Source organism: Macrosteles quadrilineatus, unplaced genomic scaffold (genome assembly GCF_028750875.1).
Source record: "Macrosteles quadrilineatus isolate MER2022 unplaced genomic scaffold, UCM_ALF_1.0 Scaffold_2__2_contigs__length_208266976, whole genome shotgun sequence".
Classification (NCBI taxonomy): domain Eukaryota; kingdom Metazoa; phylum Arthropoda; class Insecta; order Hemiptera; family Cicadellidae; genus Macrosteles; species Macrosteles quadrilineatus.
The window spans coordinates 40,070,101-40,093,270 of NW_026542595.1; the positions used below are offsets into that span (position 1 = coordinate 40,070,101).

Consider the following 23,170-nt stretch of genomic DNA (forward strand, 5'->3'; position numbering starts at 1 on the left):
CAGAGGTAAAATTTGAATCAGTTAAACTTTTAGGATTTAATTTGGATTCAAAATTAAATTGGTCATCACACATAAAATCTGTTTGTAACAAAATTTCAAGAGTGAGGTGCTTGCTGTGGAAACTTAAGGATTTTGTTAGTCAAGAATATTTAAGATTGGCGTATTTTGGACTCTTTCAATCGCACATACTATATGGTCTTATTTTGTGGGGCCACTCTCCACATATTAATGACATCCTTTTACTCCAGAAAAAGGCGGTTCGAAGCATTGCTGGAGAATGCTCAGATACACATTGTAAACCTCTTTTCATTAATTTCAGTATACCAACCATAGTAAAGTCAAAGTCAAAGTCATCTTTATTGTCACAAAACGTTTTTTTTATGCTCTGGCACAGCCAGACAAAACAGGTGACATTTTCAAACTATACTAAAATAAACTAGCTTATATTGGTAAAAATAAATACATAGTAGGTAACAAAACAAACAATTCACATTGATTTATCTTCAAGAAACTGACCAATACTATAATAATTCTTTTCCAATAAAAATTCAAAAATTTTTTCTTTAAAAGATTTTAATCCTATTATAGATTTGTAGTACCCAGGCAAATTGTTAAAAAATCTTTTACCCATATAAGAAGGTGTCCTTTCCACAAGATTTAATCTGTGTATAGGATATTGAAAATCTGTATGAAATCTAGTGTTATAATTGTGTCGATTATTTTCACTGTGGAGTTTTTCAAAATTTGATTTCACATACAATAAACATTTAAGAATATACAAATTAGGGACGGTTAGAATCTTTAGTTCTTTAAAAAGTTGTTTGCAAGAATGTTTTACGGGTTTAAAAGTCATAATTCTAAGTATTCTTTTTTGAAGTTTAAAAAGTTGATACGAATCAGATGTGACGCCCCAAAGCTCTATTCCTTACTGTAAAATTGACGAAAATAAAGCGTGATAAATCATTAGTCTAGTGTTTAAATCAACAACATTTCTTAAGATCAACATTTGAAAACATACTGAATTTAACTTTTTAGAGGTGTTATGAATGTGATTCTTCCAATTCAATAAACTATCTACATCAATTCCTAAAAATTTAGCTGTGTTGCTAAGATTTATTTTTTCATTATCAAAATAAACAAAGCCTTCAAGATCGTCCCTACACTGTGCAGTTTGAAATTTTACTATTTGTGTTTTAATGTGGTTCATTTTTAAACCGTTTACTTTAAACCATTTTGACAGATCTTGAAGAGCTTGATTCAAGGCTAAACTTAGTTCATGACTGTCTTTTGATTTAATGATGGCTGTCGTATCGTCAGCATATAACAACAAACTAGGTTTAACATTCTTAGGTAGATCATTTATGTACATCAAAAACAATAACGGTCCTAATATAGAGCCCTGAGGCACCCCCATAACAATCTTTTCCCATTCAGAAGCATACTTAATGTTTTCTTTAATAATAACTGTTCTTTGAAAGCGATCGTTTAAATATGATTTCAACCACAAAATAACTGATTCTGAGAATCTATAGGAGGATAATTTATCAAGAAGAATTTGATGGTGTACACTATCAAAGGCTTTGGTTAGATCACAGAACACGCCAATAGTGCTCTGTGACCCATCCAAGCTCTGTGTTATTGAATTTACAAAATGAGCCACAGTGGAAGTGGTACTTCGATTTTTCCTAAAACCAAACTGTTCATCAGCTAATAAGTTATTAGATTCCAGAAAATAGGACATTTGATTGAATGCAATTTTTTCAAATATCTTTGAAAAAGAAGGCAGGACAGAAACTTTATATATTCCAAATTCTAATATATACAAAGTCAAACTTAGATCAATTCTCTTTCCGAAAAGACGTACACAATCGCTATACAAGAGGTAGGGATAAAATAGATATATTGCAGCACAGATTGGCAAAAACCAAACATTCACATAAATTAAATTGTATAATGTTTTTTAATAAGCTGCCTGAAGAAGCAAAATTAGTTTCTTACAGTATTTTTAAAAATAAACTGTATGACTGGATTGTTAAAAATCCCTTTTACAAAATTGATGATTTTTTAAGTTGTGAAGTAAATATTAGATTTTGAAGAGTAAGTTGTAATAAAGCTTTTATTTTCATGTAAGTGGCTATTTAAATTTAGATATTTTGTACTGTAAGCACTGAATCACCTTGTAACTATGTATAACAATGACGTGTCCTATTTCTTTTATAAAGATCAATGGAAATAAATATTTCTTATTCTTATTCTTATTTCGCGCGCTACGACGTTGCCTGCATGTTACGTGCTCACTATTTCGTGCCTTCACGTTGCAAATCTGGAGTGAGACAAAGTAATTAGAGTGAGACAATGTTAACATTGTCTCACACTGATGAGCGAATTGGCCACTTTGCTTTCTCAAATCAGTGAGAGAACATGTACATTGTTAGGTAACTGTAGGAAAAAGTATATTTACACACATTATAAAAGATTCTAAGCTCTTGAAAGGATTTTGATTAAATAAGTATCACGTATAAGGTCAAAAGGAATATTAAAGATACATCAGACCACTGGTCATAGAATTTACGTTAACATTTCCAATGTTCTGTATTTTTCATCTCAGCAATCAAGCTATCTCCACATGGTTAAGCTCTTTACTGTTTGTTTAACCCTTACGAGAGTGACTCAATAACTTATTCAGTGAAGGTTTTTACGTAACTAAAACTTAAGGTATTTACTTTTTTACCCAGTAAAGTTTTTTACCAGCTGTAATCACATACTAAAACTACCTTTGACAATTTCTTTGGGTAAAATAATGTAATCTTCATTGTGCAGAAACTAATTACTGAGCTAAAATAATAATAAAGTATGGATTCATTCATCGTTTTACTAAAATCATGAATTTATGGAGACATAAAGTAGACTCCTAAATCTCATTACTGACGATAATAACACCATGAGTTAAACTGAGTCATTATTCCAGTTATTGAGTTATTGAGTGAACTTTTAATATACCATTTAATGTGAAGTGACTTATGTGACAAATACAACAGTACAACAGCTGACCAGCTGATTTACGGCCAGTGCTGCCAACGTATTTCGCGCGCATACGACGTTGCCTGCATGTTACGCGCTCACTATTTCGTGTCTTCACGTTGCAAATCTGGAGTGAGACAAAGTAATTAGAGTGAGACAATGTTAACATTGTCTCACTGATGAGCGAATTGGCCACTTTGCTTTATCAAATCAGTGAGAGAACATGTACATTGTTAGGTAACTGTAGGAAAATATTTATTATCTTATATACTTTGGTGAACAAAATTTTAATTCTACACATCTATAAGCTCAAGCTGAGGAAATTCTAAACTTTTCTCAAGCCAGAGGGCGACAGAGAGCAAAGTTTGCTCACAGAAGTTGGGGGCAATCAGCTGTAGACCGATAGGCAGGTGGTCTTCTGACAAGCAGACAGGCAATGAAACTGCGGGACACCCTGCACATATAAAACAATCAAACATAAGAAGTTGAAATCTAAAATACACAATAATGTCTATATTTAAATAGATATATGTAATCAATTTTACCACCTTCATTAAGAAGGTTTTTGTCATACTGCAGCAAAAACAGCCCTTTTTAATATGTATGCGTTTCGGGTCTAAAGAAGCTATTTTACTCTCTAGGGAGTAAAAAGCCTTTTTCTGACATAGGGAGTAAATGTCAGCTGCGATAAACAGAGTTGAAAATTTTGCTTGTAGGCCTAACCAATCGCATGTATCAAAGTTATTTATCGATTGATTCAACCGTTTGTAGCTTATTGTTGTCAATGGTAACTAATAGGCAAAAAATTTTGTATTTTGATTCAAATTGCTGCCTGTTGGTGAGATAAGACCTGAAAAACTCCTTTGCAGTGGTTCAGGTCTTATCTCACCAACAGGCAGCAATTTACAGAAATCAGTCATATAAACAACGCTATAATTTCAAAAATTCCCTCCGCAACACAAAGTATAAAGCATGGCGTCCCGCAAGGGTCTATTCTTGGACCTTTGCTTTTTATTTGTTACGTTAAGAATATGCCAAACTGTCTAGGTAACAATGTAATATATAGTTCTAAACTCGTACAGTATGCTGACGATTCTAATCTTATTGTATCTGCTAAATGTCAGATGGATTTGGAAGTAGCAGCTCATATAGAATTATCACAAATCCAAGAATGTTTTGTAAACAATCGATTAATGCTAAATTCACAAAAAACTAATTTTATTTCTTTCAGCACTAAGCAGAACAAAAATAAGTGTAGCCCTCATATTTTTATTGACAACAACACAATAAATCAAATTGATTGTACAAAATTTTTAGGTATCCATATTGATGAATGTCTTAGGTGGGATCATCATGTAGGAAGCATTGTGCGTAAGGTAAATTCTGGAATCTATGCCTTGAAAAGAATGTTTTATTTGAGTGACCTAGCAACATTAAAAATAGTTTTTCATTCCCATATCCAATCACATATATCTTATGCAATAGTAGTGTATGGAGGCACTTCCCAGAAAAATTTAGATAAGATACTTGTTTTACAGAAAAAGGCAATAAGAATAATGTTAAATCTAGATTATAATGAGTCTGTAAAGCAACAATTTGTCAATTTGAAAATATTAACTGTGTTTAGTTTGTACGTACTCGAATGTATAATACATGTAAAAAATAACCAGGAAAAATTTAAAACACATAGTGAAACCCATCAATACAACACTAGAAACAAAAATAATATAGTTCTACCGAAACACAACTTAGAAATGTATAAAAATAAGCCCTCATATGCCGGTGTAAAGTTTTTAAAGATAATACCAGATGAAATAAAAGATATTAAGGATAAAAAAAAGTTTAGACAAAAACTTAAAGAATTTTTGATAGAAAAACCCATCTACTCAATAGATGAACTGTTTATGAATGTATACAGCTATAGATAGTTTTATTTTCTGTATTTTTTGTTTAGTTTAAGTATTTGTTCATAGTAATTATAAGCTTGACACTATTTATTGTACGTTTTGTACATAATATAAATAAAGATAATTTGAATTTGAATTTGAATTTGGTTTGACATCGATAGTATAATGTACAGTAGGCCTAACACAATCGTAATGGACAAAATGATCGAATCACTTAATAAACAGCTGCTTATTTGCATTGGAAAAATTGAAAACAAACTGAAGTCGTTTTGAGAGGTTATCTTTCTTTACTCTTTATTTGAAAAGTATTTTTGTTTTCTAACTTACATTTTTAAATAATTTTGCAATATGACAAAAAATGTATCTCTTCACACGGGCAAAACATCAAAAAAGTGTCTTTTCAACCCAAGCTTATTTTCTGAAGAGCTCTGGTCAAAAATAGTCACTTTACACCCTAGTGGTGAAATGTACTATTTATATGTTGCAGTGAATCTATCTACCTATTAGTGATGGGGGGGATCCAAGAAAATATCGGTACCGGATCCGGATTTTCGGAACGTTGTTGTTCCAACACTTATACTAGTAGATTACTCGATTGCCAGTTTGATTATATTTTCTACGTCAACATACTATGCTCACTGAGACAGAGACGTACCAGCCATGTTGGCAGGTTGAGTGCAGTAGTCCTGTGTGTCACATTGTTCTCTGTTGGAGAGGCTGGTGAACTTGTTAAAGGGAGGGGCAGGGGAGAGAGTGGTGGGAGTCAGCAGAAGGTCAACTCCATCCTTCCACACAGCAGCAAAGTCCTCTGCTATCAGACGTCGCACTTTCATTGCTTGTTCAAAGTATTTCTCGTAGTTGCTAAAACATATGTTACCTTCGGTTAACTGATTGATATCTTTACACCAGCTGAATAAAAATTAGACAAATCTCTATATTATAAAAATGATGAACGTCTTCCTTTTGTTCAATAAGATGCCAAACCAATTATAGTGAAACTTAAGGAAGTTGCTGTTCGAAAATGTTTGTGTAAAATCAAGTTTTAAAAACTTTGTTGGTTTGGTATGGAAAATCGTTCTTAATTTCTAATATTTAACCTTATGGGGAGAGTGAATTCGTCTACAAATTTTCTGATTTGATTTCTAAAGCGTTAATAACCACAGATGTTGGTTTACTTTCTATTATTAATGTGCTTTACCATCCAATTCCGTCCATATCTATTATTTACTTACTTTTACTTACTCTCAGGGCCATGCATATCTAAGAAGATATTTGGCCGCACCAACAAAGCCTCTCCATCTTGCTCTATCCTCTGCATCCTCCTCAGTTGCTCCTAGTTGCTCCATGTCTTTCTTTACTTGGCTCCACCATTTTTGTTTTGGCCTTCCTCTCGGTCGTCTTCCTTCGGGACTTCTTAGTAAAACTAATTTTAACTTATTTTGCTCCTCTCTTCGTAAAACATGTCCAGCCCATCTAACTCTTCTACACTTAAATTCACACACCACATCTGGATCTCTGTAGAGTTCTCTCAGTTCTCTGTTGTGTCTCTTCCTCCATTCACCACCTTCATAAATTGGTCCATTGATTTTTCTTAAAATCTTATTTTCGAATGTGATTAACTTCTTTTCTTCTTTTTTATTTGGTTTCCATGTTTCAGCTCCGTATAATAATACTGGGCTTATTATTGTCTTATAAATTCTAACTTTGGTGTTTTTTGACAGTAACTTAGAGGACATCAGTCTGTTGCAAGCGTAGAAACATCTGTTTGCCAGATTTAGTCTATTTTGAATTTCTATTTCTTCTTTGTTTTCCCTGGATAAGATAACCCCTAAGTACTTAAAATGTTCTACTTTTTCAAATTTATGGTCATCTACCTGCAGTGGGTCTTGGGCTATACCTTGATTTCTTGAAAATTGCATATATTTGGTTTTCCCGTCATTTACTTTTAGTCCTAATTGCCCTGTTTTGTCCATAAATACTTTTGTTAGATGGCGTAGGTCCTCCAAAGTTTCTGCAAAAATGACGACATCGTCTGCAAACGCTAATATGTTAATTCTGGAGCCAATTGAAATTCCCTTATCTATTGTTGCCACTTCTTGTAGAGCTTCTTCTATTGCTATGTTGAAGAGGATTGGGGAGAGCCCATCCCCTTGCCTTACCCCTGCATTTACTGTAAAGGGCTCCGAGACTCTCCCATTTACTTTTACTGAACATGTGGAATTTGCTACAGTTGTTCTAGCAAGGTTTATAAGTTTGGTTGGGATTCCAAATTTGTCCATCTTTTTCCACAGTTTCTCTCTATTTATGCTATCATACGCTTTTTGGAAATCAATAAATATTGCAAAAAACTCCCTATTAAACTCCCAATACTTCGATATGACTTCTTTAAGGATAAATATTTGATTCATTGTGGACCTGCCTTTCATGAAACCAGCCTGATGATCTAGGATTAGTTCATTTGTATATTCTTCGATCCGATTTAATACTATCTTTGATAAAACTTTGTACGGTATGCTAAGGAGTGATATGCCTCTAAAATTGCTACATTCTTCTTTCTCTCCTTTCTTGTGAATGGGGACTACTATTGCTTCCCTCCATTCTTCTGGAATTTCTTCTCTCTCCCAGATTATTTTAATCAGTTCCCAAAGCTTTCCTATTACTACTCCCCCTCCCTTCTTCAGTATTTCTGCTGCATCTCTGCCCGGGGCTTTATTGCTCTTTAGAACTTTGACTGCTGCTTCGACTTCTTCCCTGGTTGGTGCCTCAACCTTTGGTTGAACGTGATAGTATATGTCATCGTTATCTTCTTCTGGTGCAAAGTCCACCCCATCTACATTTAGTAAGTCGCAGAAATATTCTCTCCATCTTTCTAAAACCTGTTGGGTTTCTGTAACAACAATGCCTTCTTTGTTTTTCACTCCATAAGGGTTTGGAGTGTAACCTTTTTTGAAAAACCTTACTTTTTTGTAAAAATCTCATGCATTATTTGCTGTGCAATTATCTATTTATTTATATTTATTTATTTATGCAAGTATCTATTATTTAGGCTGCATAAAATTATAAAGTCAATAAGTAATGTACAAAGTGATCAGTTTTATATGCCACGTTGAGTAATATTTTAAGACTTTGCGTAGTGATGGGTCAGTTGCAGGTTTTATCAATTCGGTTATAGTTCAGTTTCATTTCTATTTCAACGTAGTTCTATTTTAATGTTAGTTCAGTTTTTTTTGTTTTTTTTAACTCGCAGAATTCTATAGTATGATTTATAGGCTTACAAATGTCCCACTTAATGAAGAGAAATACAAAAAGGAGATGAACATCATTAAGGAAATAGCTGTTAATAATGGATATCACCCAGCCCTTATCACAAAGGTATTAATGAAACAAAAACAAAAACAAAGAAAACAAGAGCCCAATACTAATCAAGAATTTGAAACAACTCTTTCCATAAAATCCTAGAAGAACAGGGACTCAAAGTTGCCTACAGATCGACTAACAACCTCGGGAGTTTGCTAAACAAAAAGCAACTGACAACAGTAGACAACTTCGCAGGTACGGGGGTCTACAAATTAACCTGTGGCTCTTGCCCTAAATTTTATATTGGGCAAACGGGGAGAAGTTTTCACCAGCGTTTCAAAGTACATCCCCCCAAAAAGAACCCAACCAGCTCATCAACCTATTGTGGACATTTAATTTCAGAAAACCATTCCTACACCTCAATAGATGCCAACTTAGAAAATATTACATAAAGCCCCCAAAAACAAGAAGTTAAATACAATAGAACATTTTCATATATATATATATATATAACGCTACTAAAACCGACCCATCCCTCATACTAAATGACCAAAGAAATTTTGCCACTAACATCATGTTTGAGTCATTAATTGAAATAAGAAATAAATAATACAATACAATATTTTCAAACACCTGTTTGCAAAAATACATAACTCTGTGGAGTGATAAGACCATGCTGCTAGAAGTAAAAGTCATCACATCCCAACTTCGGAGGTTAGGATTGATAAAGATCATGGCCATGTATCTAAGTCGTTTTCATTTATGTCTTTGTAAATATTTATATGTGTTCAATGTTACAAATTATACCAAATAAACAATACAGTAGAACCTTGCTAATCCGTCACCTACGGGACTGGGAGCATGGTCGGAACAGCAAAAAGGTCGGATTATCAGAGGAATGTGTCTATTGACATAAAAACATAGTAAAACTGTATTTTGAACAGACCACGGATAACTGATAACCAAGTTTAATCCAACATGGCATAAAACAGTTATTTCCAACTCTTAAACTAAATGGACGTTAATGTAATAATTTGCATATCTAATATATAAAATTCTCGTGTCACAGTGTTTGTCTGCAAACTCCTCCGGAACGACTTCACCGATCGTTATGAAATTTGGTGTGTAAATTCTGTAGGTATGCGAATCGGACGTAAACTATTTCCCGTTTCGAAATTCTTAAAAGGGCTCCGCCCCAGTGGCTCTGGAGTTTCCCATGTTAACCTTATGAGAAATGGAATTAATGAATCTTAACAGCTGTTTCAATTAAACAAGTTGGTTCTGTTCTATGATGTTCAATAGCATTAAAGTTACAAGGATTACCAACAGGGTGCAGCACTATTATTTCTTTTACATTTTTGACAACAGCTAATTTGCAACCAAAAGGTGAGTGAGCGTAGCGAACGAACTTCGACCTGGAGGCGAGTTAGCGTAGCGAACGAGCTAACCTGAAGGCAAGTGAGCGCAGCGAACGAGCTCCAACCTAAAGGTGAGTGAGCGTAGCGAACGAGCTCCAACCCAAAGGTGAGTGAGCGTAGCGAACGAACTTCAACCTGGAGGCGAGTTAGCGTAGCGAACGAGCTAACCTGAAGGCAAGTGAGCGCAGCGAACGAGCTCCAACCTAAAGGTGAGTGAGCGTAGCGAACGAGCTCCAACCCAAAGGTGAGTGAGCGTAGCGAACGAACTTCAACCAGGACGTGATTGAGCGATGCGAACGAGATCATCTTGAAAATTAAACGTAACGGTACTTTCTTTCCATCGGTCTGTCTTAGGGGAAACCTATAACTTAGGCGATACGAAGTTCGCCGGGTCAGCTAGTTACATAATAAAAATACAATTAGTAGGCGGTTGCGCAGTCATGATATTTATGTTATGTCATTACCCTTGGTTCAGTAATAAAAGCTGTAACGTTTAAAATCAAAGCTTTTTCAAACTTTTATTCAAACAAACAAATTGCCAAACCTGTACAGCAAAATTAAGAACAGAACAGCAGAAAGTTTAGTAAGCTACTGCAGTCATATGCTACTGCTACGCTGTTTCAGGACAGAAGAATGTTGATAAAAACATTAGATAACGTATAAAAAAAGTACAAAATAATAATAGTACCCTACTTATAGCATAACAACAGTCGTAAAATACACCGATAAAGATAACAATGACATAAAAACATCGCTTATTCTTTCTCTTTGTTCTTCTATTCTTTCTTAAGTTTCTCTTCATCCTACCATTCAATAAGTTGCCATGGTTACTAAACACCCAATCACAGGCTACTAAAGCTGTCATGATAACCAAATACCCAATAACAAAATGTTGTGACATAGCAAGCGCACAGCAGACAGATGTGTCATGTGTAGGCCTAAGGAGCAGACGATTGCCAGCGTAAACGGATAGCTTGACCTTGAAGCTTTGATCGGCGTTTCTTTGTTTTGTCAACCGTGGGCAGACATGGTTAAATATACAACAAATTTCAACACATAAACAAAAAAAACACAATTTATAAAGTTTTCTGGGTATTTTTCTTGGAAAATGAGGTTATGTTATCAGAAGCCTATTGTGTTGGCGGCACGATCGGACCAAGCGAGGAGTCGGACCATCAGAGGTCGGATTAGCGAGGTTCTACTGTATCTCAAGTAAGAGATGGCAAACTAAAGGTTTAGCTAGCCTATGAGATAAAGGACTGACAATAAGGACGTAGAAACCTAGGTCTCCGCTATCAAATAAATTGGATCGTAAGGTAAGCCTTAGATTTAATTATAAAAAATATAAATAATTTTTTCTTGTAACTACCATCTAGGCCTACTTCTGAAGAAGCCTCTGAAAGAGGCGAAATATCAAGTATTCCCATGTGTGTGTTTTATGTGTTCTTTGACTCGTCTGCAACCTTTCATCAGGTGAGTTAGCTGTGTCCTCTCCATCCTATATATTTATTTAATCCAAGCTGAATGCTTTTTCCTAAAAACATAACCTTATAAAAAATATTGTAATTTATCCAATTGTGAAGGTTAATTTGAAACCTTTTGAGCAAGAAGTAGTTGCCGGTGAGTATGCGGCTGCGGACGACCAGTCCCAATGCCTGACTGCGAGTGTCAGCAAACAGCTGTTCTGTGGAGACATTAGTGTCAGCTCGGTGGCCGTACTGCAGGCCATCATACCTAGCCATGTTGCTGGCCACTTCACACTGATTCAACACAGAGTAACACACGATGGACAGATCCGTGTGAGGCATGGATACCTGTAGGAATACAACATCAAGATTAGTGGTTAGTAATTGGTAAGAGGGTCATGGTCTCAGTTAAACTTGAACTTTCCCATTAACACAAGCGAGAAACGTATTCAAGCAAACCAAGAGGTAAGCTGGTACAGTAGCCTACAATGATGGACTGTAAGTTAAAATGGCGGTAAACCCACAGCATTGATGCCTCGGATTCACACATTTACAGATTAGACAATTCTGCATCAGAAGCCCCAAAAATCTATTAAACCACAGCAGTCTTGAGTGAAATGTACCTAAATCAACACTTTATGTTATTTGTGAATTTTTATGCCTAAAAATATTCAGTTAAGACATTAGATAAATCCGCGAATCGCCCTAAGCGTACAGACTTGGCCAGTTTTATGCTCATATAAGATTGATGAAAATCTGAATTTTATTAAATTATTCCGAATTGTATCAAAATATGGAAAAAACGTTGTTCTCTTCCCTTCAATTTGACGTTCAAATCACTTAATTATGTTGAATAGTCCCCAAGCAACAACCGTTTGAAATACATGCAATCTTTAATAAACACCCTGTATAATATGTGAAGCCGTTTTTTGTGAACACTACTCCTGCTTTGGAAAAATAAGATATTAAATTATATGAATAACATTTCTCAAAACCTGTTTGACGTTTGCGCCCCCCTCCTCCAGCAGCTGAGCAACTTCTGTCCAGGCTTGTAGCACCTCAGGATGTAGACCAGGACAGTGATATTCCCGAGGTATGCCTACTGTCAAACCACACAGGTTCAGCTGGTCTCCTAGCACCACCTGAGGCGACTCCTCAGTGACTGTGGTAGAGTCCAGCGGATCACAGCCAGATATCGCATCTGTCACAAACAAATGTTGAAATTAAAATCCCATAGGCTAGTTCAATCTATTTTTTTTTTTTTAACACCTTCCATGGGCATACCCAGAGAGGGGCAGTTCCCCCTCCCCCTAGAAGCCAGATAAGGTATAAAAAAATTGATATCCAAGAAAAATTGTATTAGTACGAGAAAATATGAGCAGGGTAGTTTACAGATTTTTTATGACACGTTATCAATTTTTCAATAGTTTCAGAGTTATTTCTTCAATAAAATAAAAATTCCAACAGTAGTAATAAATAATTTATAAATAAAAAACTTTTTTAAACAAAACGTTTTTAAACGCCCTAAAAAGTAGAAAATAATTTACAAATAATGTATAAATATGTTGAGAGAGTATAAATACTTGTACGATTTAAAACGAAAAACATTGGGTGCATGCAATTAATTGATAATAATACATTAGTTCAGTAGGTGAAGGTAATTGTAAACTATCTATTGCATGCACCCCACGTTTTTCGTTTTAAATCGTACAAGTATTTATACTCTCTCAACATATTTATAAATTATTTGTAAATTATTTTCTACTTTTTAGGGCGTTTAAAAACGTTTTGTTTAAAAAAGTTTTTTATTTATAAATTATTTTCTATTTTTTTAGTTTTTTAATGCGTGAGGATGTTAAATCTATTTCAAGCATCTATATCAGATTAAGACAAAGGCATGTGGGAAATCTAAGGTTTATTCGAGTTTGTTTTCATATAATTATGTATTAGATTGAATGTATGGCCTACCTACTAACTATAAATATATCAATCTATTTAATTTATTTTTTACTTTATAGAACATTAAATAAATAACAATTTACATTATTAACGAACATCTTTATATCTGCAATCAGATTGTTTATCTATATTTTGAAATGTTTGTATAAAGAATCTCTTGGGAGCATAACCTGTACCTCTTAACCTCTGCTCTTTGAACTGTCAAATTTAAGTATTTACAGCTGACTTAAATTAATTGATATATTTATTTACATTCTTTCAAAATGTAAACATGAAAAATTTGGAAGCCCATGGGGCGTAGCCCAAGGGAAATATGAAAATTAAATGATATAATATTGCATTGTCATGCATTTGTGAGCTATGTTTCAAATTTCAAGTCTCTAGCTTATCGGGAACATCGTTTAAAATTGATATCAAAATTTGTAGGAAAGCGAGCTAATAAAAACAAGCCCATGGGGCGTAGCCCGAAAGGAAATATGAAAATTAAATGATATAATATTGCAATGTCATCCATTTGTGAGCTATGTTTCAAATTTCAAGTCTATAGCTCATCGGGAAGTATCAAAATTTGCAAGAAATCGATTTAATAAAAACAAGCCCATGGGGCGTAGCCCAAGGGAAATATGAAAATTAAATTGTATAATATTGCATTGTCTTCCATTTGTGAGATATGTTTCAAGTTTCAAGTCCCTAGCTCATCGGGAAGTTAGTCTAAAATCGGTTGCAAAATTTGTAGCGGACAAGAAAGCGACCTAATAAAAACGTTTTAACAGACCAATTTCTTGCAATATGTATAAACTAACAACTTTGTGTAGTATAATGAATTAATATAAACCTATTTTTTGTGACATTGTTTTGTTTTTATTTGCCTTCAACAATAATGTAACGAACAAAATTGCTCTGTGGCAGAATGTGAAGTTATCAGGCATTCTTCAAAATAGTTTACCATACATTTTGGGTGTTATAAACGGATGTGAAAAGTTGGCATGGACACAAAAAATACAGATAAATGTGTATTGTAAAGCTAAGCAACCTGAACTGACCCCATTGACGGACATAAATCCACTTTACTTACTAAGACTTTATAAACACTGGCTTATCGAGCTAGTTTTGTTTTATTAATGTCTCAAAATAACGTAAAAAACCTAGCGGTCCCTGTTTTAAGTACACTCTTGCCCCCCCCCCCCCCCTTTAGTTTTGGTACTGGGTACGCCCTTGACACCTTCTATTATTACTTGTAGGTATACATAGAACTCTTAATAATATATTATGCTGGTCTTTAAGTATCCCTTTACCAATGAGCCTTCGGATTAAGCAAATTTTAAGTTGCTCAATAACAGGAATTTTACACTTTAGGCCTAATTCTCTCCCAAGTCATTATTGTTACAATGAATAAATTATGTTTGTGATGAAATCAATTAGGGAGTAATTATGAGTTGGAAAACAATGGTGCTAGCTTTAAAAACATATCGCTAAGTTAAGACAGCAAACTAAGAAATATTAAGGAAATTGACAGGAAAGCAGGCTTACCTTTAAATAAGTCCATAGAGACACATAACACATCACAAAATTAAAAGTAGAAATTTTCGTGGTCACTGACCACTTTTTCAACCACTGGAGATTGGAGAAATGGCAATGGCAGTTGCAATTTGAATCTATTGCACCTTGTCAGGGTTGCCAACACAGATGAAGAGACTAAAAATTGTTTTTACTGTTGCATATGTATGAATGTGTTCACTTATTATGAATAATCCACTATATTTACACTGTTCTATATTTACACATATGTACAACTGCAACCCCTCAGAACTGAGAAGATGGGAACTAAGCTACCAATGGTTCACCCATTCTAGAAACCCACCAAACCTTAATCTAAGATAAACCCCATTCCTCACCTTCCATAGCAGGCTAGTGTATATAAAAAATGTTAATATGTGTGTGTACATATGTGTAAATATAGAACAGTGTAAATATAGTGGATTATTCATAATAAGTGAACACATTCATACATATGCAACAGTAAAAACAATTTTTAGTCTCTTCATCTGTGTTGGCAACCCTGACAAGGTGCAATAGATTCAAATTGCAACTGCCATTGCCATTTCTCCAATCTCCAGTGGTTGAAAAAGTGGTCAGTGACCACGAAAATTTCTACTTTTAATTTTGTGATGTGTTATGTGTCTCTATGGACTTATTTAAAGGTAAGCCTGCTTTCCTGTCAATTTCCTTAATAATTCCTGGCAAATGCCCTATCCTTTTATAAGACAAACTAAGAAATAGTGTTTTATCTTGTTTAGTTGGAAGCTTGTCTATGTCTATGTGTTTGAACATTGTGTCTTACTAAGGACATTTGCTGCATCAGACACAGATCTAGTGAGGATCCCAGGAACATCCATGGAGTTGACAAGAGGGATGAGACCGTGACGAGACACTCGGCCATAGGTTGGCTTGAGGCCGACGATGCCGCAGTACGACGCAGGGTTGCGAGTCGAGCCTCCCGTGTCAGAGCCTAAGGCACTGAAGCAGACTGTTGCTAAAATGAAGCCAATTGTTATCTGTAATTTTGTAAAGCAAGTTCAAGAGTACGGTAGGTAGTATGATAAGATAAGTATCAATCAATTGAATATTCTTTATTGAGAAGAAAGTTTAGACGAATAGTGTCATTAAACTAACTAAATAAAAAATATAAACTAAATAACTATTCCATTTATCACAAAAGATTTATACTGTAAAACTAAAAATAAGTTCTATAACTTTAAAAAATCAGAAATTCTTTAAGTCTAGTTACATCAGAGCAAAACTAGGTAGCCTACCTGGAATTCAAATTAACATTTAGGGATTACATTCTAAAAATTCTTTGATGGAATAAAATGGTTTTCTTATCAATAAATCTTTTAGTAAGCCTTTGAATATATTTCTGTTATTTTCTTTTTTTTTCGAAATAGGTAATTTTTGAAGAAATTTTAATCCTTCATATGAAGGTTTTTTTGGAGTAGAATTCTAAATTATGTATAGGAAGGTAAATTTGAAAGCGAGTGTTATATTTAATTGCAGTGGATAATAAATGAAATTGTTTTGCAAAAAAAGTGAAAAACAGTGATGAGGGTTCAGTAATTGGGAAAGATATATATGCAGTGATCTCAGGATACGACGATTATCACGATAAGGGGTGCCCACAGGGGGGTTTGATGTCGCATTTTGCGACATCAAGATTTTTTTTGGGGGGGATTTTTTAAAAAACATTAGGATTTTTGGGGGGAATAAAATATTTATTTCCTTAGCTTGTTTGACAGAGTTGACCTCTTGATTTTAATCTATTTATTACACTGTTATTGTTATATAGGAATTTTTAGGTTTTGCAGTACAAATGTATAGTTATTGTTTCGTTTCTTTCAACTTGCGTCATCCAGGTGTTTTGCTGGATTTTTTGTGAAGCTAAAATTGAGTAAACATCAAATCGATAGTTCACGTGCCTAGCGCTAGTGGCAGTGCCGGCGCTACCCACCATTAGCAGCTGCTGTCTGCACAGTCAACGAGTCAACTAGTCAAGCTGCAAAGCGTTGTAAGACAGACATCGTTCTAACCGCAAAACGCTCAAAACTATGTACTTGTTCTTCTTAGTATTTATTCCAGTTGTTAAGTTTTATGTATAGTTCTAGTTACTTAATTCGTTTTTAGAGTGAGAGTGAACAAAGAGTTACAGTGTGAGTGTAAATAGATACTGTGTTTTTAAATTAGTAGGCTTAACCTTAACCAGTGCTTTATAAAGTGATCAGAGACAGACGATACCCGCGCTTGGCGCTGTAACTGTAAGTGACAATAATATTCTACTTGCCAGACTTTTACTTGTTGTTGTTGTTACTTACTTGTTACTTGTACCATAGACAAAAAGCCTTTTTGTCTAAGCTTGTACTTTTAACTTTGTGCATTGTGCTGTGTAGCAAAAAGCAAAGCAAAGGACAATGCACAGAATTTGTCAGTTTTCATATGCATGCCAAATTTATTCAAAATAAGACCACAATTGCAGAAGTCGTAATTTTATTAATGTTAGGTTTATTAGTCTTTAAAATTCTTTGACTTGACTCTACTTGTAACTGTTGCCCTCTATAAATAAAGACCTCCTAATTTACGATTCCTAAAGCTTACGTATGTATGTACGTATGTATGGTTATAGGTTATGTTTATGTTTTACAGAATCTGGTGCTGAATCTGAGCATCTGCAAACAGCAAATTAGTGCATACTCCCAAAGTGCATAATAATTCAAATACAGTAACTAATTTACAAAACTCAACAATATTTGCTCTGTAAACAGTACGAAATTTAGGTTACGCTGGTATCACAGTTTGAGTTTGTCAACATCTCAGTAGGGCTGTTCTTTTTTGGATTGTTATAATTAACAAGATGTCTGGCAAATAGGAAGTTATTGTGTTATTTTGTCTTATGATATCCACAGTGGAAAATGCCTCGTTTACTTAAACAAATGTTTAAGTACAAATGCCTGGAACTAATGTGTAATACAGTCCATCGGAGTGATAAGTGGTCTGACCATTGTAAGAAAAAGCATGCTTACAAATTCAAAAACAATATAAATATAAAGTACAAAATCATTGAAGTAAAAGAAGGCAATGGACCTTGGACGCCTTACAACGAGACTAGGGCAGATCAGGATGTACCACTTCAACTACTTCAACATACTGAATTATCAGAACAAAGGTAGTTAGGTTCAAAGGTTTTATTTATTTTTTTTATATTTTAATTGTTTTTATTTTTTTTGTGCATATCAAGACCTTACAATCAAGTATGCGGATGGTTGTGCGGCTGCGGTTTACGGTTTTGTCAAAAGTTCGTGATCTTTCTTAGCTTGATTTTATATACCTAGAGAATATTTTACAGAATGGTTGGAATAGATTATATGAACACCTATAAAAATTCATACTTAACGTTTTGGAGTTTTAGAGAATGGTAGGCTGATATTATTGTCGATTTTTTTGATTTGATGTTTTATTTATAAATAATATGATAGTAATCGTTTTTAGTTATTATCATTAACGAAAGTCATTATGCATAATACGTCTTCTAAGTTACGGTACTAGATTTTTTTCCATTTTACAGGCCTAGTTCATCTGGAAATGTTGAGGTCCACCAAGTTCAAGAGTGTAACGAAGAAGATTATGCTGTAGGCCTAAGTACAGAATCCTCAAGAAGTGCTTTTCGAGCGGACGATTTATCCATTGATGAAAATATGGAGATCGAGATATGTTCCACAGCAGACACAAGTTCAAGTATCAATCCTGATATTTCATCTTCGAACACCCAAAGCGCCCAAGTACATCAACTACATTTAAATTTCAAGGATAACTCTGACCCTGCAACTTTTGCAAACAAAAAACTTTCGCCTGAAGATATAAACATTGCTCTTAAGTTAGCTTAAGATTTAACTTCAAATTAATTTTCCTACTACAAATGGTCGGAAGTTCAAAACTACCTGGAAAAATATTGAGCTCCCAAACAAAAATGTTATTTGCAGAAAGTGGTTGGTGTATAGCAAAAAAAAGATGCCATATTTTGTTTGCCATGCCTCCTTTTTGCCCTGCCAGCCGAAAGGTCTATTTGGGGGACTGAAGGATACCGAGGATGGACTAATCACTTAGGAGACCGAGACATTTTACTACACGAAAAATCGCCCCACCATACGTCTGTAGAAATTGCAAAAATCCAATGGATTTCGAAACAAAGGGTAGACTCTAGTTTGGTCAAACAACTAGACCAAATCGTGCAAGAAAACCGTGAGGTTTTTTCCGTTATTATAGACTGTTGCAGATTTTTATGTGAGGAAATGCTTGCATTCCGAAAAAGAAATGCTCTAGAAGGAAAACTGATTAGTTTGTTGAAGTTAATAAGCAAACATAATCCTCATGCAAGAGTCTATCTAGAGAAAATAAATAAACCGAGAACTGGCTGCAAAACCAAACTAGCGTCAAACTTTTTGAGCTATCGTAACATCCATGATTTGATTAACATCATGAGTGATATGGTTGTCAACAAAATAGTAAAAAACATAAACTCCACAAAGGTATATTCGATCATTTTAGACTCCACTCAAGACGTCAGCAAGAAAGAATGTTCGACACTTTTAGTTCGCCATGTTGAACAACTAGATAGTCATGGAAACATGAAAAATAGCGTAAAACCTGTTGAACGTCAAGTAAAAGTGTTCACAACTGGAGACACTACGGGTGAAAATCTTGCCAGGGAAGTTGTGAAGAGTTTGAAGTCTGTTGGACTTGATCCAAATGGCATTGTGGGACAAAGTATGGACGGTGCTGGTAACATGAGGGGAAGGCACAGTGGTGTGAAAACCTTATTACAAAAAGACTTCCCCAAAGCTTTTTACATTTGGTGCTGTTCACATAGGTTTGCACTGGTTGTGGAAAAATCAATGGACGTATGTCCTCAGATAAGAAATCTTTTTTCTTTGCTTGAAGAACTTCATGTTTTTATGTCTGGACATAAACGACACCATTTTTTCATCGAAAACTTGAATGAAACCAACAAGAAACAACAAAAACTTCGGTTGAAAAGAGTCCACACTACCAGATGGTCCAGCCGAAATGACGCTTTGCAAACAGTTCTCGAATGTTTCGAAACCTTGAAACATACTTTGACAGAGTTAAGTGTTGACAGGAAATCGGACAATGAAACCAAGGCTTCAGCGAATGGATTGCTCAAAAGAGTACTTGACTTTGGCATAGTCTGCTCTATGCTTGTTGCGTCTACAATCTTTAAAGTATTTTCTCCAATCACTATTTGTTTGCAGTCAAGTGTAATTGACTACAGTGTTGCTCCAAGAATAATCAGAGCAACCCAAGAAAAACTTAAGCAGTTGAGGAGTGAAGAAGAATGGGAAAAAGTCAAATCATCAATCACTACTTTTTCCGAAGATCAAAATGTAACACAGCCAAACCAAAGAAGCAGAACACGAAAAAGAATGATGGATGAGGTTGCAGTTGATGAGCCAATATTGGACCCTTTCCGTAAAATCAAGATAGAAGTCTACTTTCTCATACTCGACACTCTGCAAAGGCAAATATGTAAGAGGTTTCCGGAGCAAACTTTAACTTTAGTTTCACAAATGGCGACCTTTTCTCATGAGGGGATTTTGGGCCTAGAGAAGAAACTAACTACAGATGTTGGATTAATAAAAGAATCCGATGGTGTGGCATTCGAGAACTGTGCCAATTTTACAACATGGATCCAGATAAGGTTACTGAAGAACTCGATATCTTACGAGGGGATGTTTTGTGGCCTCCTCGCTCCCCCGATCTAAGCCCATGCGATTATTTTCTTTGGGGTTACCTCAAATCAGAGGTTTACAAAGTTCGACAAGGACCTTGGAAGCCCTCAAGGAAGCAATTGTTGATGTTATCACTGGAATAACGCCAGATATGCTGCGTAGAGTTTTTGAAAACTTCATTGAACGGCTGAATATGTGCATCGCTCGTCAAGGTCTTCACCTGGACGATATCATTTTTAAAACTTAATGAAAAATAAATGGCATTGTATTTAGATTTCAGAAATAAAAAGCTTTTGTAATAATCTTGTATGGTTTTTATACAGTTAACCGATCAAATCAGGGAGTCCACTCTGCTCCATCCTGTATATCTTGACAAATTCATGCACGGATGAAAGCGCTTTTTACTTAACCCTTTCGTGCCCAATGATAACTTTTTTACTCATGACATTTGTACTGGAGTCTGGGAAATTTGTCATGAAGTAGGGAATTTCAACTTCCTTCACTATACCCTATGATGTTTTCAAATGGTATTGGCAGCACTGGAATTCATGATCAACTGTCTGGTTCAACTAAAAGTCTGTTTGTTTTGTGCCATGCTCTGTTCTGCCAGCTTTCTTCAGAAGCTCAACTTTGGATATTTTTTTAGGTAATTTTTTTCCTTCATTTTTACTGAAATAAAAATATATGTTCCTTGTTAAATATTTCATAGATATTAGTTTAATGTAATTTACCACGAGTTATAAATGTTTATAAAAATGTTATGATGTAAAAATCCCATGAGTAAAATTTTACTCATTGGGCAGTTGCGGCTCAGGTCTAATGAAGATGTCTTATATTTTGATATTTTCACTTCCAGCAATATAAAAAATATAATATTGTATTAAAACCTATATTTTTATAACGTACTAAATTTAGTGTATTATATTTAGGTATGTTTTAGATCGTGAATATGGATAAACAATACCATACACACTCTGAAATAGAAGAATTGCTGCGAGGGGATTTGTCTGATATCGAGGAATGAGAAGATTTGGAGGGTTAAGAATATTACAAATAATATTCTTTTGATTAGATTAGTAAACAATCTGGACAGTGGACAGTTGTATTTTTTACATACTTTTACTTGAACATGTGAAGTAAATATTATAAAATGTATATCCCCTTGTGGACAAAAAATGTTCTTTTGCAATTTAAAAATTTTGTATTAACATTAGCAAGCATTTATATTATTATTTGCTATCTAATTTTTGGTATGAATATCACTCTATATTTTGATATAACAAATAAAATCTTAATAAAAACACAATTCTTGTCAATTTAATTTGCTTATTTTAAGACCTTTACTGCCCAATGAGTATTATTTTCCTCATGATTATTTTTTTTTATTAAACCTCAAAAATGTTAAAACTTATATTTTTCTAATATGTTAGCCACCAAAGAGTGTAGTTATCAACAATAAAAAATATTTTCTTATCTACATCTATGTTTGGGCATCAAAGGGTGTTGTGACAACCTGAAGATGTGCCCCAGCGGCATGAAACAGCTGTTGTTGATGCTAACTACAACACGCACCGACGCAAAAGGTAACATAAACCATTTTATATTGCAATTTACAATCCAGAGGCTAACCCACCATGAAGCTAAATTGTTAACAGTTGAATTGATATTGTTTGAACAGATATTGTACGCTAAGCATAAACATTGCAAAGTCATGGTTAAAGTGAATACGGACTTACGCAAAGCACGCTCCAGTTGCCACAGCCACTGCGCTGCCACCAGAGCTTCCTCCAGAGATCCTCGGCTGCTGATCACACGGATGTCTCTTGACGCCTCCCACTGTGTATGGTAGCGACGATCCCCACACGTTGAATGTTGGACCATGCACTGAGTCCACCGTACCAGAACTGTAAAGTAGAAAGTAAATTTTTTAACATATGACAAACAAAAATCATATAGAATTCCTGCAGAAACAATTGGTTAAATGATATTGAATTTACAAACAATAAAAATAGTAGGCCTAATAATAAAATATAGTGATTAATAAGGGTCGCCGGAATTTTATCCCTTGGACAAAACTGACGTCACTATAACGTAGTAACCTGAGCACTCAAAAGTTTGTTCGCGGGGGGAGTTTTACCCCTGCGGATTTGGAACTCTAATCAAAATAGACAGAGCTTGATTAATTAGCTTATCAATAAAAACCGGAATTTTACCCCCTTGTCCAGATAACTAGCGTTTAGACAACTGAAGATGTACGGGCCGGATTTTTACCCCCGGATTTTTACCCCCCAGAATTTTACCCCCTGACTGGATATAGAAATTGTTAAGAATGATTGAGTTTATTATTTCTATTTTTATTTAATTGTAAACATTTCATTAATAATTAACCGATCTTTATTTATTTGTTTTGTAATCCCAATTAAGTAAACTAAAACAGAATTCGCTGTTTAATTTTGATCATATTAACCAACAGTTGGCTTCAATGATCGAATCCTGATACTCAAATCTCAAAATTAAAATTAAAAACCTGTTCGATTAGTTGATGTTACAAATAAATTTAGATAGGCTACTTAACAATAAAATTTTGACTATTAAATTAAAACTGAATTAAGATAATTAATTATTCTCAAAAATTTATGTATCTGGCCAGGGGGTAAAATTCTGGGGGTAAAAATCCGGGCCGTACATTTTGAGCTGACCTCATGAAGGGGGTTAAAGTCCGGGGGTCTGCGTTTAATCCATCGAACTGATGTCACGAAACTCAAAAGTTCGCGGCCGGAATTTTACCCCCTGGTTTGTGACGTCAC

At 34.6% G+C, this 23,170-nt stretch overlaps 1 protein-coding gene across 1 annotated transcript in view; it reads right to left on the bottom strand.

Moving 5' to 3' along the window:
* Positions 1-3,292: 3,292 nt before the first annotated feature.
* The window catches only part of LOC128986573 (glutamyl-tRNA(Gln) amidotransferase subunit A, mitochondrial-like), a 39,267-nt gene continuing 19,389 nt past the window's right edge, over positions 3,293-23,170 (bottom strand). Inside the window, exons 4-9 of the mRNA XM_054407007.1 lie at positions 22,100-22,267; positions 15,410-15,585; positions 12,105-12,310; positions 11,240-11,457; positions 5,584-5,789; positions 3,293-3,475 (exon numbers count right to left, since the gene is read on the bottom strand). Coding sequence (XP_054262982.1) covers positions 3,315-3,475; positions 5,584-5,789; positions 11,240-11,457; positions 12,105-12,310; positions 15,410-15,585; positions 22,100-22,267 — 1,135 coding nt within the window. The 3' untranslated portion in view covers positions 3,293-3,314. The remainder of the gene's footprint in view (positions 3,476-5,583; positions 5,790-11,239; positions 11,458-12,104; positions 12,311-15,409; positions 15,586-22,099; positions 22,268-23,170) is intronic.